This window comes from Myotis nattereri (assembly GCF_964212035.1).
Source record: "Myotis nattereri genome assembly, chromosome: 11".
NCBI lineage: Eukaryota > Metazoa > Chordata > Mammalia > Chiroptera > Vespertilionidae > Myotis > Myotis nattereri.
Window position 1 is genome coordinate 44,846,200 of NC_138086.1, and position 25,841 is coordinate 44,872,040.

The 25,841-nt window shown below is 34.3% G+C and overlaps 1 protein-coding gene across 1 annotated transcript in view; it reads left to right on the plus strand.

Annotated features, from left to right (window-relative positions):
• AKAP9 (A-kinase anchoring protein 9) overlaps positions 1–25,841 on the plus strand; it is a 127,438-nt gene that overhangs the window by 79,164 nt on the left and 22,433 nt on the right. The window contains exons 19-34 of the mRNA XM_081102336.1: positions 3,801–3,963; positions 4,767–4,979; positions 6,162–6,200; positions 7,599–7,831; positions 8,759–8,878; positions 12,021–12,197; positions 12,860–12,964; positions 18,432–18,584; positions 18,913–19,092; positions 19,722–20,798; positions 22,395–22,532; positions 23,034–23,522; positions 23,965–24,028; positions 24,118–24,239; positions 24,778–24,969; positions 25,227–25,397. Of these exons, the coding sequence (XP_080958462.1) occupies positions 3,801–3,963; positions 4,767–4,979; positions 6,162–6,200; positions 7,599–7,831; positions 8,759–8,878; positions 12,021–12,197; positions 12,860–12,964; positions 18,432–18,584; positions 18,913–19,092; positions 19,722–20,798; positions 22,395–22,532; positions 23,034–23,522; positions 23,965–24,028; positions 24,118–24,239; positions 24,778–24,969; positions 25,227–25,397 (3,636 nt within the window). The remainder of the gene's footprint in view (positions 1–3,800; positions 3,964–4,766; positions 4,980–6,161; positions 6,201–7,598; positions 7,832–8,758; positions 8,879–12,020; positions 12,198–12,859; positions 12,965–18,431; positions 18,585–18,912; positions 19,093–19,721; positions 20,799–22,394; positions 22,533–23,033; positions 23,523–23,964; positions 24,029–24,117; positions 24,240–24,777; positions 24,970–25,226; positions 25,398–25,841) is intronic.

Sequence of the window (25,841 nt, forward strand, 5' to 3'; positions counted from 1 at the left end):
ATATTTTTATTATTTCATTCTTCAAGGATTTAGTTAATCTAGTTTAAAAGTTGTTTGCTTGCTTTTATTTTTGTTTCATTTTGTTGTTGACTAAAAGATCTAGGTGTTTTTTTTAGGTTTGTGGGGTTTTTCTTTTTTTGTTCAGTTTTTTATGAATTAGCTCTATAATGTTTATTGGATAGTGCTAAAAAGAAATTTTTATACTGCTATGGTATGTCTTGATAAACTTAAAAAGAATTTTTAATGTAATGGAAAACTGATAAATAAGGAACTTTGGCAGCTGCATCTCCTAGAATGGATTCTTACAGGACCTATTTGGCAACTGTCAAACTCAGTGGCTCATGGTTGGAAGAACAAGATGAAGACATTTATGAGGTTGAATCTCGTGTGCCTTTACCACATCCATTTCCTCTATGTGAACATTTGGATGAAAATAACTCAGTAATTATTAATACTTCTATTTTTCATTTTATTCATAAAAGAAATGGGCACATATTAAAGCTTATTTCTAAAATTTCACTGCCTACCCCTCCTTATTCAGTAAGTATAAAATATTTAATTTTTTATACTTTTATTTTTAGTTTATATTTTGTTTTAATACATTTAGTTTTTTAAAAAAATGTACAGTGAGAAATGAAGTTTAAATGCTTTTAGTAAGGATAAACGGAATAGAATCTTGTTTTGTTATTTGGTGTGTTACTATCTCTTACTCATCCTGGATGTATTGAAGGGCTAAATTTGGTCTCAGAACCCAACTTGACTACATTTTTTATCTATGAAAGCAGAATGAGATAATATTACAGTTCTCCCGGGCCAGACAAGCTATTTTCAAAGATCTTGGCTTGTCCTGAAGAATCTTGCTTTTATATATTTATGATGTAAAAATGGAACCATTTGAGGAAATGGGCATTGTGAAACCTAAAGTAGCTAAGTGAATTGTTATGGAGCCAATTAGGAAATGTTTAACAAGCATATGGCATATTGGCCATAGTTTCAGACAAGGAAAAAGGAGACCTGAATTCTAATTTAAATTTTTTTGCTAACTTTCTAAGAAACTTTATTTTCACTGTTTTCATATGCCTTGCCTACTAATCCTGTGAGGAAAAACCTTTTTTTTTTTTCTGCTTTTCATGTGAAAAATATTTTTATAAACATTGTTCAGGATACACCTATTTAACATAGGTTGGTATTTCAGGTTCACTTGATTTAAATATGTTGTGAATGATTCACTACAAGTTATTCAGTGTAGCTACTGGTTACTCAGCACTTTTTATGGCTTTAATGACTAACTATAATATACTAGCTAATATTTAACAAGCCAGATGGTTTTCAGAACAGTTTTGTTACCGACCCTGAAACTTTTATATTAAAGTGACAGAATATTTACTGATGCTTTATACATATTTCAATGTAATGATAGGTTTCTTAAATTATTTGAAAATATTGATTATGAAATTTCATATTTAGTAAGTACTAGGTATTACATAGGTATTAGGGATAAATAATACCTCAACTGGATAAAAGAGGGTTTTTTTAAGTATAAAGTATCTAGGTGAACATTTGAAGGGAATCTCTTATTCCAACAAAGTGCAGGTGCCATCTGCATGATAATGAAATTTGTTGGCCAAATTTACTGTATTTGATTCTTCCAACATTTTTGTTATTTCTTGTGGTATTATGGCAAACAGTTCAGTGCACTTTAAGACTGGCTTAGATCCTGTCAAGAAGTAGAATATAGAAGCAAAGACTTACTTAATTTCTTACCTAAAAGTAAGTATTTTGTTGCAAGTACTCTGTTGCATTTGTACAGTAAATTTGAAAAAGGAAAAAGACTCATATTCTTTTTAGTTAGAGCTTTGAACTCTTTTAGTGATTTCATGTATTTACCAGGGAACCAGTTAATATTTTCAGGAAACATATGTACATGTAGAAATAATTGATATATTTTTTAAATATTTGCCGTGGCCAAAAATTCAGGGAGAGTAGTTATATAAAAAATAGTTCATACTTTATGACTATGTTTCTTTATAATAAAAATTAATATTAATAAAAATTAATGCATATTAGTTTTCCACATTTAAAGGAAAGTACTCTTATCAGTCTAAAAGTAAAAACATATAATTTTATCTTTGTTGAGGTAGCAACATATTATATATATTTTAGGAAATATTTTATTTAAAATGTATGCTTATTTTTCATTATGAGTCTTAAATTGAATGATTGCATACAAGATATTTTGGAAATTGATTTAGAGTGACAATAAAAAGTTTTATTTAGTAACTCTAAAATCTATTTGTTATGGAAAATACCACTCAGATGTGAAGACCAGGAAGATGTCTTTAAAAATAAAAATATTCTTAAATATTATAATTTTATAATACATTATTGATACCTAACTATAAATCAGAAACCACTACATTTGATTCCTATCTTAAACTTAAGACATGGTAATATTTTTAATATACTTAGCACTTTATATATAAATTTACAAATTCTTATGACATTGTTGTGAGCCTGTTACTAATGTATGTGGTCATTGCTTTAAAAAAAAATTTAATAGCATTAATCATCTAGAACAGCGGTTCTCAACCTGTGGGTTGCGACCCCTTTGGGGGTCGAACGACCCTTTCACAGGGGTCGCCTAAGACCATCGGAAAACACATATATAATTACATATTGTTCTTGTGATTAATCACTATGCTTTAATTATGTTCAATTTGTAACAATGAAAATACATCCTGCATATCAGATATTTACATTACGATTCATAGCAGTAGCAACATTACAGTTATGAAGTAGCAACAAAAATAATTTTATGGTTGGGGGTCACCACAACATGAGGAACTGTATTAAAGGGTCGCAGCATTAGGAAGGTTGAGAACCACTGCTCTAGAACTAAGTATTCAATTTGAGCCCAATTTTTTTCCCATGTAGTTGTTTCAATAAGAATAGATTAGCAGTCAGTAGCCAGAAAACTAAGTCAGAGACAAGTGCTTTTTTGTAATTTCACGCAGCTGGTAACGGTGATCTCTTTTTCTTTCTTTCTTTCTCTTTTTTTTTTTTTTTTTTTTTTTGAGAGCTTTGGCCTTGAGTCTGTACAATACTTGAGTGTAATCTTGTCATCTTAAAAAAATTTTTGGCACATAGTTATTGTGTGCCAGTGACAGCGTTTTAAGGGGACTGTGTTTTGGATAATGCCTCTGTGTTCTAAGGTTTTGAAAAGAAACAGAATAACCATATAGAATCTTGTAGTTGTTTCACAAATGGATAGAAACAAGGCTTTTAGTTATGAGTTATAAATGTAATTTCACTTTGTTTTGCCACTGTGATTTTATTCATGGATATCATTGTATTTAATCATACATTATTAGTTCCTCACAGTGTGCAGTAGGAGTCACAGTTAATAAATAAATATAAATATAAAAGAAATAAAGTATCATAGAACATATAGTTACATAAAATTATCAAATATAAAAAGAACCTATGTCTTATTTACTTTTTATGTCTCTTTATACAATAGAATACAGATCTTGTGATGTAAAGTGGTTTATTTACAAAAGAAGCAATTTTCTGTTAAACTAGAATACATCTTTTATTGAAAGTTGTACACAGCTAATCTACTTGTTTATCCCACCTACTAATGTTAGCATGTACTAAAAATATTAAATGAGTACAGTTCAACAAGTATTGTATGCCTTTACTCTTATTTAAAATCTCTTTTTTAAGCTTTAATGGGGAATGACATTGGTATTACCAACACTAGTTGTTTTCCTTCATGTATGCTTTCCCTTCTCGTTTAGCTCGAACATGCAAGGGTTACACAGACAGAGTTGATGCGTGAGTCATTTAGACAGAAACGAGAAGCGACAGAGTCCCTTAAGTGCCAAGAAGAACTGCGAGAGCGCCTCCATGAGGAGTCCAGGGCCAGAGAGCAGCTGGCTGTGGAGCTTAGTAAGGCTGAAGGTGAGCAACTTGCCATTGGCAACTGAGGGTGGGAAATTTCTAGTCTAAATATAGAGATTTTGATGCAAGCCAGGTTTGGAAACCAGTAATCTACTCTAATTTAGAGTGACCATTAAAAAGTAGATGTAATTTGTCTTCAAATTACTTCAAACAATTTTTAAAACTACATATATTTTAATTGTAAAAAGTACTTAATAGAATTATAGAATGTATAAAAATTTTTAGAAAATACAGAAATGGGTGATGGTAGGTTGTTACCATAATCCCACCATCCTAAGACAACTCTTGTAATTTAAAGATGAGGAAACAGAAGCTAAGATATTAATGATTTTTCAGGGTCACTCACCATTAAATGGTGATGCCAGGCTTTAAGTCTGTAAAGCCCCAGGCTGTTTATATTGCACCCTGCTGTGCTGGGTGTTGGCCTTGTAGAATCACTTAAATATCAACTTTGTCTAGTAAATTTAAAATGTGACTCAGTTCATAAGCATCTGATTTATATATAGGTTTCCAGGAACCTATCTATTTATATGTGCTTAATAAAGTAAGTTAAACCCACATGATGTGATACATTAGCACAGAAAGTTCAGAGGAATTTCATATTTAGGTATAATGGTTAACAAGAAAAAAAGCTGCATTGAACATACTATAGTTGCTATCAGCAGCAGCAAATTCACTCAAGACTGCTAATAGTTTGGAGTGGTTTAGTTTTGCTAGCAGTATACCCCTTTTATTTATATAAAACCTAACGGTATAATTTGAAATAAGTAATAATCCCATTTCCTGTTAATTTTATCTTACAGGTGTCATTGATGGCTATGCAGATGAAAAAACCCTTTATGAAAGGCAAATTCAGGAAAAAGCTGATATAATAGATCGACTTGAGCAGGAGTTGTTATGTGCAAGTAACAGGTTACAAGAATTGGAAGCAGAGCAACAGCAGATCCAGGAAGAAAGAGAATTGCTGTGCAGACAGAAGGAGGCTATGAAAGCAGAAGCAGGCCCAGTCGAACAGCGTATGTATTCTTAGACCTTGTATGAAACATTCCTTAAAAGTTCAAGGTGGCTTTTTCCCCCTTTCAGTGCCATTATTCACGTACTTTATGTAGAGATCAAAAATTTATAAGAAAATCTACCTTATTGGTAAATGTCTTACTAGCCAAATATGTGGGATCAGAATTTTTTTTTTTCTTTTTCCTTTGGCAGGTTTTAACAGGAAAAGATAATTCTTTTTTCTTTAAACCTCTGCTTCAAGAGAAAGCTGCACATAATGAGGCAGGATATTTTTTAAATTCAGTAAGATTCAGTTCTTTTAATAGCAGATAGGCAGCAAAAATGTATACTTGGATTAAGTAATGAAGAGCACTGATCTGGTATTAGTAGTGAGCAGGTGGGGGTGGATTTTGGCCTACAAGAGAATAGCTTGAAAAGGTCAGTGGCTGTTAAAAATAGACTGACATCTAGTTTAATCTAAGTAGGAGTTCAAAGAATGTATGAATTTTAGTCTTTTCTTCAGTAAGAAAGTAGGTAACATCTTGAAGTAAAGTATGTTTAATAGTAAAAACATAAATGTCAGTCTTTGTAACAATGGAACTTTAAATCCTTTTTATCATATTCTCACTTTTATATTTCACAAGCTGTTGGAATTGTGTGTAGTTTTACCAGTTGAGAAATACAACATACATTTTAGTAATATATGTAATTTGGTTGCTCAAATTTGTTCAAAAGGATTAGATTTGTTGTTGTTGTTGTTGTTAATCTTCACCCAAGAATATTTTTTTCATGATTTTTTGAGAGAGAGGGAGAAACATCATCATGAGAGAGACATATCAATTGGTTGCCTCCCACGCACACCCCAAGTGGATTCAGGGATCAAACCTGCAACCCAGGTACATGCCCTTGACTGGGAATCAAACCAGAGACCCTTTGGTATACAGGCCAATGCTCTAACCATTTTTGCAACAGCGGCCAAGGCTAGAGTTGGAATTTTTAATATGGAAAGTATATGGCTCATATATGTAAAATTAAGAAACACTGGCATGTGTCAAAATGTTACCATTAATAATCAATGGTTCACCTTTTACTTTTAATTCTTTGTGTGTGTATATTATCCTATTTTAGAAAATAGAAAATAGTAAATTATATTTTGTGTGTGTTTTTTTGTTTTTGTTTTGTTTTTTGTTTTTCTATTCTCATAGGACTAGTAGATGCTGCAATCGATGCAGCACATGGATCAGGTGTGTTTATACAATTGCATGGCCAATCTTTGGGTGTTAAATTTACAACTCCAAAAATTGGGTGACACTTGGACTTTCAACCAACTAGCATATCTCTAATTTTGCTGTTGTGTCTCATACTAATTTTTCTCTTTAACAAAACCTTTTCTTACAATAAAAATACATATTTATATTTGAAATTAACAGCTAAGATTCACAGTGACCATCATCTTATTATATCTGTTTTTCCACAGAGCTTAAGACCATTTTGATTTTTTTTTATGTTGGTTTTATGTTGGTTTATTAAACATTTTTCTTTAACAAATATATTAAACTCTTACAGCCTATGGCTTTTCAAAATGCTATTTCTAAATCAAGAAGTATATAAGATGATGGCATCAAGAGAATCAGTGAATTCCATAAAGAGACTTTCTGGTTGATTTACTTTTATATTAACATCTAAGTCAGTATTGTTTTAAAAGGCAAGCTTCCTAGATTTTCTAGATTCTTAGTCCTGAGTAGTTTGTTGGCAGACCAGTTGGTATCAAGACTCTAGGGTTTTGTTTCTTCCATTTTCTTCATTAGAGAATTGTTTTACTTGGCTATATATACTTTATTATTATATGATTAATATTAATAATAGCTAACAGTTATATAGTGCCTACCATCCTAGGCACTATTCTTTACATGTATTAACTCATTTGATCCCACAGTAACTCTTAGAGATCAGTACTGTTACTGTTCCCAGTTTATATATAAGGAAAAGGAAGGGCATCATGTTAAGTGTCACATAGAAGATAAATGGCAGAACTATAAGCACTACACCACACTGCCTTTCCTACGTATCACTTTTCCCTTGATACACACATATATATATGAGTGTGCAAGACTCACTCAGGAATATGGATCTAATAAGGATTAAGACTAACACAAAATTCTGATTGCAGTTGTATTTCTTTTTCTCTAACTTTTACTTGCCTTGGTTAAAGATTTGCCATATTTGTTCTTCATGTGTATTGTGTATGCATATAAAAGTGACTTTATGGTTTTGGAATGAATTGATTTTTGCCTGAGGTGAGTTATTTCTATATTGAATATAATTAGACTTTGTTCTTTTCCTCATAGTAAAAGTGGATTTTTTCAGGGGTGTCATTTGCTGTGCTGCTTTCACAAAAATACTGTTTTCAGTGACAGGACATTCTCTTTGTTAATTCTGTATAATTTTATTGATACTACTTGCTTACTAATGTAGGAATGTTATTTTGATATTTTCATAGGAATATTTTCTTTTTTTACATGTATTTGAAATAAAACTGATCTTTATGTCCTGAGAGTAAAATTTAAACATAGTTAATGGGTGATTTCACTATTATAATGCCACTGTGATTTAACATAGTATATTTTTGCATTTATAAACAGAATTATTACAGGAGACAGAAAAACTAATGAAGGAAAAATTAGAAGTACAATGTCAAGCTGAAAAAGTATGTGATGACCTTCAAAAACAAGTGAAAGCTCTAGAAATAGATGTTGAGGAACAAGTTAGTAGGTTTGTAGAACTGGAACAAGAAAAAAATGCTGAACTAATGGATTTAAGACAACAGAACCAAGCACTGGAAAAGCAGTTGGAAAAAACAAGAAAATTTTTAGATGTAAGTATCCTCAACTTAAATGTTGGTTTTTCTCAGTGGATTGCTATCTGTTGCTATTCTAGGTTGTGAATTTTAAATTATGAAAAAGAGACTCATGAATTCCATATTTTCTCCTATATGTGTCTTTACCAATTAATTATAAAGTATTCTTCAAATTAAAAATTATAATAAGTGTTAGAATCAGCAATCAGAATTAAAAGCAATACAGACAGATTATAAAGAAGCCTTGCCAGTTAGCCTTTCCAAATTCATAGTTAAAAAGCTTGTCCTAGTCTTTCTTTTAACCAACAGCCAAAATGAGAGGATCCTAAGAGCTAATTGGCCCCCATTGTCATTCCCACAAAAGATATTCATACTGGTAACAGTGTTCCCTTGGAAACAAGGGACAGGAACAGTTGTCATGTTGTCATTAATCTCTTTCAAAAAGATGTCACATCTCTAATTTCGCATGGATTTTCTTCTTTGCGGTTTCATTTAAGCCTGAAGTTCACTTCACATATTAGAGAATCTGATCCTTACACATTATAAGATTTTTTAAGTGTAAAATCTAGATTAGGATGATATAAACTGATTTACTAAATAATTTCTTCTATTTATTTTGTCTAATACTTAAATTAGCAGTGGAATACATCCTTTGTTCCAAAATTGTAAATTCATTTTAAGGAGAATATCTTTTATTTTATTTTGTATTTAACATTACTCAAATAAAAAGAAATGTGCTTCAAATAATATTTAAATGCTTGAATTTTTGTTGATGAGCCCACGTAGGCTACATACCATACAAAAATGTTATCTTCTGGTGTGGAGTATTCTGTGGTCATCAGTTATTTGTCTTCAAACAAAACTGTACCTGTAATCAAAGGGTATGTGAGGAAAATAATAACTTCAATAAATATTGTTTCTTCAATTACTGTTATTAAAATTCAGGAGCAAGCCATTGATAGAGAACATGAGAGAGATGTATTCCAACAGGAAATACAGAAATTAGAACAGCAACTTAAGGTTGTACCTCGATTCCAGCCTATCAGTGAACATCAAACTAGAGAGGTAAGAACTTTACTGATATTGTCTACCTTAAAATAATTTATATATTGTAAAACAAGGTGCATATTTTGAAAAACTTAAAAGGAATTCTTTCTATTGTACATAAACCTTCAAAATCAGAAAATTAAATACTACTTTGACATGAAAAGGTTCTTAAAACCCTAAAAATTATGTGTATTGAGTTCTGGCTGGTGTGGTTAGAGCAGGGGTGGGCAAACTTTTTGACTGGAGGGCCACAGTGGGTTCTTAAACTGGACCAGAGGGCCGGAACAAAAGCATGGATGGAGTGTTTGTGTGAACTAATATAAATTCAAAGTAAACATCATTACATAATAGGGTACGGTCTTTTTTTTTTTTTTTTTTAGTTTTATTCATTTCAAACGGGCTGGATCCGGCCCGTGGGCCATAGTTTGCCCACGGCTGGGTTAGAGCATTGGCTCACGCACTGAAGGGTCACGGGTTCGATTCCTATTCAAGGGCACGTACCTGGGTTATGGGTTCTCTCCCCACCTCCAGTTGGGACACATGCAGGAGGCAACCAGTCGATATGTCTTTCTCACATCAATGTTTTTTTCTCTCTGCCCCCGACTCCCTTCTGAAAAGCAATGGAAAAAATGTCCTTAGGTGAGAATTAAAAATGTGTGCATTGACATTTGGAATCATTACTACTTATATTTATCTTCTAGTATTGCCCAATGAAACAAACTTTCCTACTTATTTTTTATTCCCCATGCCCAAAAAAATTGATCAAAAAAGTTGTCTATATTCATTCACTCTTTACTTCCCCATCTCCCATTCTCTTCTCAATCCACTCCAGTGAAGTGTCTACCTCTCTGTCAGAGGGGTTTATTATCCTCTACTCCAGGGGTGGGGGATCTTTTCTCTGCCAAGGCCCATTTGGATATTTATAACATCATTCGTGGGCCATACAAAATTGTCAATTTAAAAATTAGCCTGCTGCGTTTGGTCAAACATTTAATTAACTCACCCCTAATGCCTTGGCAGGGCCAGGCCAAATGATTCTGTGGGCCTATACGGCCCTCTGGCCAGACATTCCCCACCCCTGCTCTACTCTGTTGAAACTGTTCCGTGAAGGTTACGGCTATGTCCAGTAACCATTTCTCTAGACCAGTGGTTCTCAACCTTCCTAATGCCGCAACCCTTTAATACAGTTCCTCATGCTGTGGTGACCCCCAACCATAAAATTATTTTCGTTGCTACTTCATAACTGTGATTTTTCTACTGTTATGAATCGGAATGTAAATATCTGTTATGCAGGATGTATTTTCATTGTTACAAATTGAACATAATTAAAGCATAGTGATTAATCACAAGAACAATATGTAATTATATATGTGTTTTCCGATGGTCTTAGGCGACCCCTGTGAAAGGGTCATTCGACCCCCAAAGGGGTCGCGACCCACAGGTTGAGAACCGCTGCTCTAGACCATGTAGAGGCATTCAAACAACCTTCTTCCTGAAACATTTCCTTCTCTTGGGCTTCTGTGACACACTCGCTTCATAGGTCTCTTTCTCTTGTCTTTGTTTTTTGACCCAAAATAAATGATGGAGTACCCTAAATCTTAGTCTTGAGCCCCTTTTCTTTCCTATTTATATTCTCTTCCAAGGCAGTTATATATAAATGACTGCACATTTGTATCTCCAGCCCTAACAGCTCAGTTTAGCCCCAGATTTGAATAATCAGTTTCCCAGTCTACATTTCCTCTTAGATGTCTCAAAATTAATATGCTCAAAAGAGAGCTTTTGATGCCTGACTATCCCCCACCAAGAAGGATAAGAATAAAACATGTTCCTTCATTTCAGTAAATATTATACCATCTCCACCTTCCTCATTGTTAAGACCTAGAATGCATTCTTAATTCCACGCTTTTTCTCAGCCCTCCTTATCTGTTAGTAAGTCAGGTTTCACTACATTTTCTTATTCTTTTCCTTTTCATTCATCTCCTTAAAGCTGTTGTTATTTCTTACTTAGATGATTTTGGTAGCCTCCTTACTATTCTCTTGCTTCTACCTTTCACCCCAACTGTCCAGTTTCTCCTTATATGAACACATAACCAGAACTTCATATTTACCAAGTGAATGCTACATGAAGGAGGGAAGATTCATTGTATAAACTGTAAAGGTGGCGTATCATGGTTATAAAAAAATTATGCTTGGGTTTAGATCATCCTAGTTCAAATCATGGCTCTGCCCTTTACTAGGTGTGTGACAATGGCTAAAGTCACTTTCTAAAACTTGCTTACTCATTTCTAAAATAGAGATTGTAATAGAACCCATCAGATAGAAGTATTGTCCTGGTACACAATGAACACTTAAATTTAACTATTATTTCTGAAAATAATTTTAAAATTTTTCTGTTTTTTTGTTTTAGAGAGAGAGGGAGGGGGAAAGAGAGATAGGGAAAGAAACATCGATTTGTGTTCCACTGCATTCATTGGTTAATTCTTGCATGTGCCCCAACCAGGGATTGAACCCGCAACCTTGGTGTATCTGGATGACACTCCAACCAACTACCTGGCAGGGCCTAAAATAAATTTTATTTTTAAAAAATTTTATAGTATAGCCCTGGCCAGGTAGGTCAGTTGGTTGCAGGTTTGATCCCTGGCCCCCTTGTCAGGGCACGTGTGGGAGGCAACCAATCAATGAATCGATGTGTCTCACGTCAGTCTCTCTCTCTCTCTCTCTCTCTCTCTCTCTCTCTCTCTCTCTTCCCCCCTCCTCTCTTCTTCCTTACATTCTCTCTAAAAATCAATGGGAAAAAATATCCTCAGGTTGGAATTAAAATAATAAGCATAGCATCCAAAAATACTTTTTAAAAAAATATATATTTTTTAATTGATGTCAGAGAGGAAGGGAGAGGGAGAGAGATATAGAAACATCAATGATATGAGAGAATCATTGGTTGGCTGCCTCCTGCACACCCCCTACTGGGGATCGTGTCCACAACCAGGGCATATGCCCTTGACCGGAATCGAACTTGGGACCCTTCAGTCCACAGGCCGACACTCTATCCACTGAGCCAAACCAGCTAGAGCCAAAAATACTTTCTGAAATGGGGATAGATGTTCTACTAACTTGCTGAAATTTTTTGAATTTACAGTTTTTGTGTATTACATATTTCCAGGTTGAACAGTTAACAAATCATCTGAAAGAAAAAACAGACAAGTGCAGTGAGCTTTTGCTCTCTAAGGAGCAGCTTCAGAGGGACATACAAGAACGGAATGAAGAAATTGAGAAACTGGAGTTCAGAGTAAGAGAACTGGAGCAAGCCTTACTCGTTAGTACAGACCCTTTCCAAAAGGTGGGACATTTTCTTCGGGTTGATTTTCATCAAGTATTTTAATGCAGGTTACTCCCAATTACATAAACATCAGTTCTTTTAAGTAAAAAATTGCTATTGATTTTTTGATGTTATTGCATGAAGTGTATATCTTTATGTCTTCATTGACATTATAACCATTTCTGGTTATTTTTATTTCCAAAGGTTACTTGCATGCCGTAGTCCTGAGAAAGGAAGATTAGTTAAGCCAGAAGAATTAATTACTCTTTTAACCATCAATAGATTGTGATTCTAAAATAATAGCCAGTGAAAAAACTGTGGACATCAGTTTAGACTGATGCTCTACCCCAGACTAGAAAGTAATGAAATCTATTCCCATTATACTGTAAAATACAGAAATGAATGAAAAAAAAAAAAAAAAGAGCAGGGAAGGAAGGATGGGAGGGGGCAGGTGAGGGGACAGACTTCATTTTATCTGAGGAATGAATTTTAAGAGTGTCAAACATTTCTGTGTGAGTTTGTATAAAATGCATTCAAGACTGAACACCTGTAACTTTTTGATTATTCACTAATGTAGATTATCTACTTCTAATTGGGAGAAATAGAATTGCTACTTCTCCAATTAAAAAGGATAATCAAGATTTAATGTCTGAAAATTTGAGAAAATTTTTATATATTTAAAGGTAGAGGACCGAAAACAATTTGGAGCTGTAGAAGCTAAAGCAGAATTGTCCCTAGAAGTACAATTGCAGGCTGAGAGAGACGCCATAGACAGAAAGGAAAAAGAGGTAAAGAGTTTATTATTATTTTTAAATATGTTTTTATTGATTTCAGAAAGGAAGGGAAAGGGGGAGAGAGATAGAAACATCAGTGATGAGAGAGAATCGTTGATCGGCTGCCCCACAATGGGGATTGACCCCACAACCCAGACATGTGCCCTGACTGGGAATTGAACCATGACCTCCTGGTTCATGGGTTGATGCTCAACCACTGGGCCATACCAGCCGGGCAAGAGTTTATTTTTAATGACAATTGTGCTTTGAATTATTATGAACAAGTTCCCTGAAAATATCATTTGAACAGAGTGGAATTTATGGTCTAACACCAAAGTTTAGACTGTTTCTTAGCTCATTGCTTTTGACCTTGAAGCCCATAAACTTTTGAACATCACTGGTGTGAGGAAGGAAGAGTATTCCGGTAGAGGGGACAGCAAGTGTAAAGGGTTTGATACAGCAAGAAATTTTGAGGACAAAAAGGAGGCCAATTTGGTTAGATATACATTGAAGGAAGATGAGAGTAGAGAATTAGTGAGCAGTGTTAAGACAAAGGCAGTATCTTTCTGTTCTGCTGACCTCACCATGGGCTTTGAATTTTTGTTACTTTGCTGTGGGTTTTTTCCTTTAAATTGTATTGACCTGGGAGAGCATAGTGCTGTTTTAGAATATACTAAACATAGTCTTAAAACAAAAGATTAATAATAAAGTAATTATATAAAGTTATGTTTTTCTACTCACCCCTCACCCCCAAAAAAATCCCACTTTTAAAATAGTAGTAATTCCCAATTCCTAATTAAATTCTAACTTATTTAAACCTTTGTCTACTGTTAGTTTTTCTAAAATATATTGTACTCTACATTGTCTAGCTATATTATATCATTTAAAATGTTTAAATTTTATAAATTACATTTGTATCCATATAATTTTCTCAGGACATTTTAACATATTTTAACAAATATTTATTGAACTTAAACAGTATATAAATGTAAATAAGTGCTTTGAAAAATATAAGGATGATTTAGACATCAGCTAAAACTACAGCTCAGAGAATGTGTAGTTTAGAGTTGAAAAAGCCATCTATATAAATGACTAATAGAAATAATCATTTCTATGAGCAGGATTATTTTCTTGTTGATACATAATACTAATGATTATCTAAGAGGTTTTGTTTTTTTTGTGGGGGGGGTGGTTGACAATAAATGTGCTTCTTGTTACCTTAATGAGGTGCTCTTTTTTTATTATTATTGATTTCAGAGAGGAAGGGAGAAATAAAAACATCAATGATGAGAAAATCATTGATCAGCTGCCTCTCACATGCCCTCCCACTGGGGACTGAGCCTGCAACCCGGGCATGTGCCCCGACCAGAATCGAACCTGGGACCCTTCAGTCCGCAGGCCAATGCTCTATCCACTGAACAAAACCAGCCAGGGCAAGAGCTAACCCAACAGCTGGCCCTGGTCTGCTAGTTTTTAATAATAGTGACAACTACAGTGTCAGAATGCACTCAGCTGTAACAGGAGGCTGAAAGACAGGAAAGTAAAATTAAAACATATCTTTCAGTGAAAACATCTTAAGTATTCTGTCCTGCATAGGCAAATATTTTCAGCTATCTGATGGAGAATAAACATTAGATGTCTATGTGTCATTATATATGAGATACCTTTAGGCTACTCTCAAAGCCTAAATTTTGTTTAAAGTTATAATGTTTAGAAAGCAGAATGAATAGAAAGAGAAGAAAACTTTAAAAGATAGGAGTTTCAGGATGATAAGAGAAGGGGAATAATGTAGAGAGAATTAGAAGAATTTCTTTAAAAATAAGATTACTTCAATAGGTTTTAGCTCCCTATAGAGCTAATGAAATCTAGCTTACAGATGGCAATAATCTATACAGTGGGGCCTTGACTTACAAGTTTAATTCGAGTTTAATTCATTCTGAGACTGAGCTCGTTAAGGAGCTCGGAAAGGAGCTCGTTAACTCAAATTACTCTGTCAACTCAATGCAAAAAATCGGCTGAGAGACAGCTGGTATCTCAAAAAACTCGTTAGTCGGGACACTCGTAAGTCAAGGCCCCACTGTATATATAAAAGCCCAGCGACCAAACGCAGAATGACCAGTCAACCAGTCATTATGACGTGCACTGACCACCACGGGGCAGACACTCAACACAGGAGCTGTCCCCTGGTGGTCAGTGTGCTCCCACAATGGGAGCACCGTTTGGCTGACCAGGATCCACAGCCCACTCAGAAGGCAGGTCCACAGCCACTCAGCTGACCGGGATGAGTGGCGCTCCCCCAGCGGGCCAATCCCCACAGGCCATGCCCCCCAACCAGCGAATCCGTGCACTGGGCCTCTAGTAAATAATAATAGTTAACTTTGTTTAGGTCTGTGCTAGAAAGTGTAAGTATTTCAAATGTCCTAGGTTATTAACCCTAGTGTCTCCCTAAGAATAGGCTCTATTGTCATCTCTATTTTACCTGAGTCTTAAGAGAGGTTAACTTTGACGGTCTGATTGATGCTTCTCAAACCTCAAAGGGGGTAAGGGGTAAGGATCAACCAAAGGACTTGTATGCATGCATATAAGCCTTACCAGTGGACACAGACACCAGGGGGGTGAGGGCATGAGTGGCAGGGAGGTGAGGGGGCAATGGGAGGATAAGGACACATATGTAATACCTTAATCAATAAAAAAAATAAAAAAGAGAGAGAGAGGTTAACTTGCTCATGGTCACACAGTAAGTGGTTGAGCAAGAATTCCTCCAGTTTATTTCTCTGATTCTGGAGCTCTGTAATGCTCTACTGCAAAAGCAGTGGGCCATGTTTGACCTTGTTGGTATATAAGTATTAAAGACTGTCATTCAGCATTTATTGAGCTCTTACTAAATATAGACCACCACTATCCAGTTGTAAAACAAGCACTGGATTTCAAGGAATCTACTACTAACTAAGGATACCTACATATTAAAAAAAAAAAAAAAAGATAAAATCACTTAAAAAGAAAACACAAATGGAGTATATTAATGTAATCCAATAGAAGCTCAGCAACTACATAGATATCGTTTGGTAGATAAAGTAAACAAGATTGAAACAAATAGCTACCATTCGGTTTTTAAACCTTAATAATATTCTTGTGCTTTAGGGTTGTTATAGACTCAGTATTAAGACAACCTGGGACTACAGCTGGAATCTGGCTGAATAAAAGGAAAGAATGTCCTTCAAGGTCATTTTTGGGAGTTGAAATCTCCGTTGTGATGCCTCAGTTTCAGCTGTCTATAACAGGAATATTAGTGCCTTAGACCAATGCCTCTCAGACTGTAATGTGCACGTGAATCCCCCTGGGATCTTATTGAAGTGAAGACTCTGATTCAACAAGTCTGGGTGGGGCTCGAGAATCTCTGTGTCTAACATGTTCCCAGATGATGCCAATTCTGCTGCGCCAGGGGCCACACTTTGAATAGCAAGGCTTTAAATCACAGAGCTAAGTGTTCGACCTTAATCTATTGTATCAAAAAGAAAATAAATACCATGTGAGGTAAGGCAGCAATTTTGAACTTAAATATCTATGTATATGTTGAAATAATACCTTGTCATCAAAAGAAGTTGTAGAAGATAGTGATAAGTATAAATAGATATTAGATAACTTTGAAGAAGATACAGTCGTCACAATTTTCAACAAACTAACCTGATAATTATATATGCACAACTATAAGTATTTAAGATCTGTCTGCTGAGCTTAATACCAGGGTTACAGAAAATAATTTAAATATAAGTCTTAGACATTAATTATTAGAAGCAGAATAAATGATAGTTATAAATGTAAGGCTCCAGCCAGTCAGGATGGTGGAGTAGGTAAATGCTGTGCTTGCCTCCTCCTATGACCACATCAAAATTACAACTAAATTATAGAACAATCAACCTGGAGAACCATCTGAAGATTAGCTGAACAGAAGTCCTATAACTAAGGATATAAAGGCATGTGGAGACTGAAATAAACTATTTCCTTCTTGGGAAAAAAGTAAGGCTCCAGAGGTAAACTTCCCTGGTCCAAAAGCTGATTTCCACATATTGGCCTTGTGACCTCAGGACTAGGTAACTCCTCTCTCAGTAACTCCCTTCCTCATCTCTGAAATGGGGATAATCTTAGCAGAGATCTCATAAGTTTGTTACAGGGTTTTTTTAAAATAGTACATATAAAGCACTTTATACAGTGCCTAACAGTAAATTGTCTATAAATGGTGGCTATTATTACTAGTATCAATACTGTTTCCATTTAGGGAGTATTAGGCTGAACGGTTTTTGAAGGTCTTTGCCTTGCCAATGCTAAGATACCATTCTGATTATGTATCTATGTAATCAGTATATGCTCCCTTTGAAATTCTAAGGTGATAAATGATTTATAGACTGCCAGCTGCCATTAAATGCTGCTGCTGCGTCTTAGGTTGTTTTTAATGCAGAAATTTGATCATCAGGTATATACCCATTTGCAAATCCATTCATTAAATATTTATAAGTAGCTACAAAACAGTGAGCTAAATGACTGTTCCTGTCCTCAATTAAACCCAATTTTTAAAATATAACAATAGGAGCTTCTAATATTGATCATTAGTTTCAGTCACAATCTAACCATCAAAGAGCAATTTAATTGCTTTATTATTAATGAGATTTATCCTCAGAAATGAGCAAAAATTATATTGTCCTACATGTAGAAGCTCTCCAATTTTCTGTTAAGATAGTATTAATAACTAACTTTTTAAGTTTCTTATTTCTGACTTCCACCTCTGCTTCCTTCTGCTTAAACAAGGCACATGGCAGCCAGATCCTTTGTTGGGTATTCATATGGACTAAATTGAGCTGTTCACAGCTGGTGGCAAAAATAACTGATTTAATTCTATTACTTTCTTCAACCTTTTGATAAAAACTAAATTTAACATAAAATAAAATTTTAAATGTAGACTTTTTCTCCTCTCCCATGATCCTTTTCTGCTTTATCTCAGAGTATTTTAGGTAGGAAATAGCTCCTGTATCCTTCCTCTGAAGGTCTCGTCTTTGCTTTGGGCAGGATGATTTAAGAGTGTTACGTTTTAAAAAGTCTAGAAACCACACAGTTACATCTGACTTAGAGAAACTGCTTTCCTTTATTCTCACAGCCCTGGCCAGGTGGCTCAGTTGGTTGGAGCATCATCCTATACACCAAAAGGTTGCAGGTTCATTTACTGGTCAAGGCACATACCTAGATTGTGGGTTCGATTCCCGGTCGGTGAGGGTACTTGAGACAACAGATCAATGTTTCTCTCTCTCTCTCTCTCTCTCCCTCTCCCTCTCCCTCTCTCCTTTCCTCGCTCTCTAATACTCAATAAAAATAAATAATTTTTTAAAACACACACACTTTATATAGCTAATACAGCATTCTTCATCTCTCTTGATACATATTTGTATAAATAATTTTTTTCTCTTTCTTTTTAATAATTTTGGTATCGAAGATCACAAACTTAGAAGAACAGTTAGAACAGTTTAGAGAAGAACTGGAAAATAAGAATGAAGAAGTTCAGCAACTACATATGCAATTAGAAATACAGAAAAAGGAAGCTACTACCCGCCTACAAGAACTTGAACAAGAAAACAAATTATTTAAGGTAATTAGTTTAGGAAAGCTTTGCTAAATAATTCATAGTTTTTGTCTTGTGCAGGTGTTTATATTAAGCATTTGCTAACGAAGGAACGTTCGTTGCAAATGGATTTGCATGGAACTTATTTTTAAGCCAATAGAAACATTTAAATTCCTCATAAATGAAAAAAATGCATACCTGTTATCAAAATATTTTAAGAATTATTGATTTACAATACCTGTGCTATCTCTGACTCTTTAATTTGTATATTTTGGGCACTATATCTTTTGTAAAAGTTAATTGAAAGTTTAGAAATAATGATTTGTCCAACTGGGAAGATTACTTTTGTCCCTAGGATGAAATGGAGAAGCTGGGATTTGCTGTAAAGGAATCTGATGCTACCTCTACTCAGGACCACCATGTGATATTTGGGAAATTTGCTCAAATAATGCAGGAAAAAGAGGTAGAAATTGACCGATTGAATGAGCAAATTACAAAACTTCAGCATCAACTTAAAATTACAACAGATAACAAGGTACACTAATTTAAGATGGATTTATTACCTGAAGTTAATTGAGCTAGAATTTTAAAAGGGACAAAATGGTGATTTTTATTTTCAGTTCCTCTTTGAATATCAAAATAAATAAACCTTAATTCTCTTTACCCATGAATTCTTAATTTAACAAGCTATATATTTTTTATCCCCTCCTAATATTGTCAAAGACTTTTCATGTTTTACAAGTAGTCTCTGGTGACCTAGAGTTCATCAAATCATTCTAACCAAACCTATTAAAAATGCTATTGTTTAGTATGAGTTAAACAAGATAATGACATTTGGGTGCTATCTGCTATAGATTGTTTTCATTTCAGTATTTCCATTTTTTGATTAAATGTATTGATATTGACTATTTTACTTATAGAAAACCAGCTACTAAAAGTATAAATCTCTTTATATTTAACAGAACTTTCTGAATGAAAGTCTAAATTAGGTCCTTCTTTGATATGATGGGGTCAATTGACCTATGTTAAAATTAATGTAGTATGTCCAAGAAGTATATTATTTTGTGTGATCAATACTTGAATACCCCGCCCTAAAATAAAATAGAATTCTCAAAATATAAAGGAATTTTTTTATGTATGTTACTTTTTTTCATTAACTAACAGGTTATTGAAGAAAAAAATGAACTGATAAGGGATCTTGAAACCCAAATAGAATGTTTGGTGAGTGATCAAGAACGTGTGAAGAAAACTAAAGAGGAAGAAATCGAGCAGCTTAATGAAGTGATTGAAAAACTTCAACAGGAATTGGTGAATATTGAAGAGAAGACATCAGTGCATGCTAATTCTCTTCCAGAAGAAGCAGATAGTCTACAACATCAGTTGGAGATGGTGATAGCTGAGAAACTGGCTTTGGAGCAGCAAGTAGAAACCACTAAAGAGGAAATGGCCTTTATGAAAAATGTACTTAAAGAAACCAATTTCAAAATGAACCAGCTAACACAAGAATTATGCAGCTTAAAGAGAGAACGGGAAAACATGGAAAAAATCCAAAGTATACCGGAGAGAAGTGTTAACATGGCTATAGAAGACCTTAGCAAAAGGAAACCTCAAGTAGAAGAAGTCCTGACTGAGGACGCTCTTCAACCCCGAGAAAGGCAGACTTACCTCAGATCTTTTGAAGAAAACAGCAGAGTTTTCATAAACAGTTTGGAAACAAAGGTGCTACAACTTGAGAGCACTGTGAGTGCAAAGAACTTAGAACTCAGCCAGTGTTATAACCAAATAAAGGACATGCAAGAGCAAGGCCAGGCTGAAACAGAAATGCTCCAAAAGAAGATTGTAGACCTACAGACTGCGCTTGAGGAAAAAGTTGCTGCTGCTGTCGTGAGTCAGGTCCAACTTGACGCAGTCAAGGAATATGCAGAACTCTGTCAGAGGAGACAAGAAAGTTCATTGGAACCTGAAAGAACAAATGTACAGAATTTAAATCAACTAACAGAAAACGAGATGGAGTCAGATGTAACGGCATTAACCTTGAGAATATCAGAATTAGAAAGCCAGGTGGTTGAAATGCAGACTAGTTTGGTTTTAGAAAAAGAACAGGTAGAAATCGCAGAGAAAAATGCGGTGGAAAAAGAAAAGAAGCTACTAGAACTACAGAAGCTATTGGAGGACAGTGAGAAAAATCAGGGAGGCAAAGAAAGGAAAAGAAGCTCTCAGGGAGATTTTGAAGTTCCCAAGGTTAGTTTGCATTTAATTTTTTTCATTTAAATACAAACTAAGAAACTCTCTTTTCCTTTGTTCCTTAAGCTGATTGCTAATTTATTAAATTAAAGGTGGTGTTCTTTACATCTAGCAATTCATATGTAAAGTGCTTTTATAAAAAAAAATTACTATTCTTTGCATATTTTCACTAGAATAAATGATACAAACTATGTTTTATATCCATCATTGTGGTCTTCACATCACAATATTTATTTCACTAGCATTGTCATTAAATAGAGTAGTCAGAAGAAACTTAGAAATGTTACGTTTAGCAAATGTCCTCTGGAACTTGTGTGGGGTTTTCCCTTTTCCCTCTAACATGCATGTATATATGATCATCCCTTTTAGGTAATGGAAATTATCAAAGTATTCTAGTGTTCTACCAAACTAAAGTATGAGTAACAAGTCTTTAGCTTTTACAAATGTTATATCTGATAATAAATTTTATTCTTTCCTATGAACAATTTGTATTTCACCCTTGTACATTTGCTTCCATAAAGATCTGAAATCGTAGTTATTTCTTAGCATAGGACTGATGTGTAAGGACTTTAACTTTCAAATTCTCACTTGATATATTTTTTTATTTTGAATAGTAAATGTGAATACCAGGAGATTAACTGCTATATCAAGATTTTATAAATGTATAATTTATTTTGTAAAGGATAATAATTCTTGCCACTTACTAGGCTTTTTCTTCCTAGCATCCTGGAACTATAAATTACTATAAGTAATATTAAAATAATAATGCTGCTTTCCATGTATATAAAACTTCTAAGAACTACTTTTGGTAACACCTGGTATCTTTTGAGGAAAGTGATATAAATATGAAAGTTTTTTGAATGGTACCCAAAATATTTTAAATAATAACTTACAAATTTTTAGGCTATATCAGCCGTGGGCAAACTACGGCCCACGGGCCGGATCCGGCCCATTTGAAATGAATAAAACTAAAAAAAAAAAAGACCGTACCTTTTTATGTAATGATGTTTACTTTGAATTTATATTAGTTCACACAAACACTCCATCCATGCTTTTGTTCCGGCCCTCCGGTCCAGTTTAAGAACCCATTGTGGCCCTCGAGTCAAAAAGTTTGCCCACCCCTGGGCTATATACTAATGAGAGTATTTACCTTTCATTCCTGGAAAAGCATTCTTTTCTTACTGTCTCAAGAATACAAAATTATGGTTCTGAAAAAGTTTCCCTGTTTGTTGAAAGAACATGGATCATTTCAACTCCTTTTATCTGATAGGCAGTCCTGAAAAAGCTTCATTTGAATATATATGTGCCACCCTAGTCAGTTTGGCTTAGTGGATAGAGCATCAGCCTACAGACTGAAGGGTCCCGGTTCGATTCTGGTCAAGAGCACATGCCTGGGTTGCAGGCTCAATCCCCAGTAGGGGACATGCAGGAGGCAGCTGATCAATGATTCTCTCTCATCATTGATATTTCTCTCTCTCTCTCCCTTCCTCTCTGAAATCAATAAAAATATATTTTTAAAAATGAATGTATATGTGCCTTGAACTTGGCTATATTTTTTGAAAATGTGCTTTATGTTTTTCCACTGCCATACAGACAACTGAGCTAATTCATACCAATGAAGAAAGTGGATTCTTTGTTCAACTGGAGGCTCTTAGAGCTGAGTCAGCAGCTACTAAAGAAGTACTGGCCAATTATAAAGAAAAGGCAGAAAAACTTCAACAAGAACTTTTGGTAAAATAAGTAACATAGCTCCTAATTCACTTATTTCTACCTATCTTAATTTTATTTCAAGGTATATTATCTTCTATGAAAACAAACACAGATCCATAACTTAAAGCTAGAAAAAAATAAAAGCTTTGTGAATTTGATGAAAAGTTATTATAAATTTCATTGCTGGCATATTCTTGCTTGATTTTCCTTGGAATCTTTGTTAGGAAGATACTTTTAATCCCTATCCTATTAATGAAGGAGGAGAAAGACAGATGTTAAAGGAAACTATATATCACATGAGAACCAAAAGTAGAGGCTAATAGAAATGTTTTCACTTCTGTGGTAATCTGTGACCATATATATAAGAATATATATGAAGACTGTGAGTGTTTCTGAAGTTCTTTTTTATTATTCTGAGGAAAATGAACATATTAGCATGAATTATACTCTCCTCTCTACCCTAAATTCTACGTTCAGTATTTTAAATTAAATGTTCTATGGTTCTGTTCATTATGTTTTTAGGTAAAAGAAACGAATATGGCATTTCTCCAGAAAGATTTAAGCCAAGTCAGGAATCAACTCACAGAGACAAAAGAGAAATTATCCTACTTCTTAGAAAAAGAAGATGAGACTGAGGAACAAGAAAACAGAAAGATCTGCATATTGGAACCACTTGTTATTAAAGAGGGTACAAGCACCGCATCCCAGACAGACAGGACTCTCAGGGTGAATAGCAGCAACCAGACTCCACAAGTCCGTGTTAGAAACACAGGAATCCAAATTGATTTACAGAGTGAATGTTCATCAGAAGAAGTTACTGAAATAATCACTCAGTTTACTGAAAAAATTGAGCAAATGCAAGAGCTACATGCTGCTGAAATTTTGGATATGGAATCCAGACATATTTCAGAAACTGAAACCTTAAAGAGGGAACATTATGTTGCTATTCAGTTACTGACAGAGGAATGTGGTACCTTGAAGGCAGTGATACAGTGTCTGAAAGCTAAAGAGGTATTTGGTTTTCATACTATGTGTTCTTCAGTATTCTGTGATTTTTTTAAAAAATGCTGTGGTTTTCAGAGAAAAGAAATTTAGGACAATCTCTTCCTTATGATAAACTTACAATTTTAAGTCTTTCCATTGTGTAGAGTCCGATATTAACTTTCCACAAAGTTCCTGTGCAGATTTGAAACCTGGTGTTATTGCTCCTTAACTCATGAATGTTTCTTATTATGCTAATATCCATGAAGAAAAAAAATTCAAAGCCTTGTTGTAAGCCATAGATAGTTTCTTTTATTTGAAATGTGTAACAAACTTAATTGAGGGTTATTTTTTGTTTTTTTTGCTGTGTTTTTTTTTTTTTTACAGCATTAGAAAAAACAAAACTATATTCACTTATTTAAGCAAAGAAAGTTATGTGGGTTTTTTTTATTTGTTTGTTTTCTCCAATTAGGGATCCTCAGTTCCTGAATTAACACATTCTGATGGTTACCAGACTAGAGAAATATGTTCTAGTGGTAAGTTATATAAATTTCTGGAATTTGTATAGTACTTGTTTAAAAAGTACTTGTTTCTTTTTAATAGTCAATTGTTTACTTTATTTTAGATTCTGGATCAGACTGGGGTCAAGGAATTTATCTTACACAAAGTCAGGGATTTGACTTGACATCAGAAGGCCAAAGAGAAGAAAGCGAAAGTTCAACAGATTCGTTTCCAAAGAAAATAAAGGTACTAAAAGACATATATCTTTTAGTAAAACTTAGCTAGTGTGGTTTCTATATTGAACATAATAGTTTATTCCAAGTTATATAGTAAAATCCTCTGTGGAGAGACAATTGCACAACTAGAAGGAACCTTGGGGATCTATTTAGTTTTATTTCCATATTTTACAGATAATAAAGTATAATATATTTGTATCAAGATTTTTTTGAAAATTTTTGTTACTGAAATTTATATTTGCCAAAATTATTAAAGTGGTCTCAAGGACTAGAAATTATCTCCTACATATTTCCTTTGGTCAAATTAGTGGCTAATTATTGAATCCAAAAGAGCACACTAGGTAAGTAGAAGGAATAAATAAAGTCTTAGGCCATCTTATGGCTTTCCCCTCCATAGGAAGGTGGTGGGATGGTGTTTCCTATCTGCAGTGGCTTTTCTAAATAAATCTAACTATATATAAAGCTGTCTTGCTTACATTTTCACTTTGTCTGAACTTGCAGTCTTTGAAGAAGTTGTCATAATTATGGCTATTGGGTTTGGTTTCTAGGGATTACTGAGAGCTGTTCACAATGAGGGCATGCAGGTGCTCTCTCTTACCGAATCTCCCTACAGTGATGGAGAGGACCATTCTGTTCAGCAAGTTTCAGAATTCTGGCTAGAAGAGAGAAGAGCTTACATCAGTACAATCTCATCTCTTAAGGACTTAATTACCAAAATGCAAGTGCAAAGAGAAGCCGAGGTACTCAAGAGTATTATGCATCTCAATAGTTTTATATGCTTTTTATCTATCTTAAGGCACTTTACAAATTAAATTGTTGTTGTTTATGATATATTTTCATGTAAATTACTATATATTATTTAAATGTCCCAAGTCACATACTTGCAAATAAATTGGCATGCTTTAGGTTTCTAATATTTTGGTTAGTAGATAAATATCCTTTCTGGAGCCTTTTTAAACATGCTTATTTGAAGCTAACTTTTATTTTTTATACACAGTCTCATGAAAACTTCTCAGACTGGCGAGGTGAACTTCTGCTTGCCCTGCAGCAAGTTTTCTTAAAGGAGCGAAGTATTTTACTCGCCGCATTTCAGACCGAACTGGCAGCTTTGGGCACTAGAGATGCGGCTGGATTATTGAGCTGTTTGGAACAGAGAATACAGGAACAGGTATCAAAACGAAACTTTACATAAAACTTAAGGAAGGAATGCTTTTTTTGCCGAACCGGTTTGGCTCAGTGGATAGAGCGTCGACCTGCGGACTCAAGGGTCCCTGGTTCGATTCCGGTCAAGGGCATGTACCTTGGTTGCAGGCACGTCCCCACTGGGGGGCATGCAGGAGGCAGCTGATCGATCTCTCTCATCGATGTTTCTGACTTTCTGTCCCTCTCCCTTCTTCTCTATAAATAATCAATAAAATATATTTTTAAAAAAAAAAAAAAGGAAGGAATGCTTTTTAATAGTAATCAAATGAATGATTGATTCGTTTTATAATAAGTCAGAAGGTTAAAATTTTAGCAGGAGCCACTAAGAATATTTAGAAGAAAAATTATTACCATAAGTGTTTTTATCTTACGTTAGAAAATGAGCAAGATTAAAAATTAATGAGCTTGC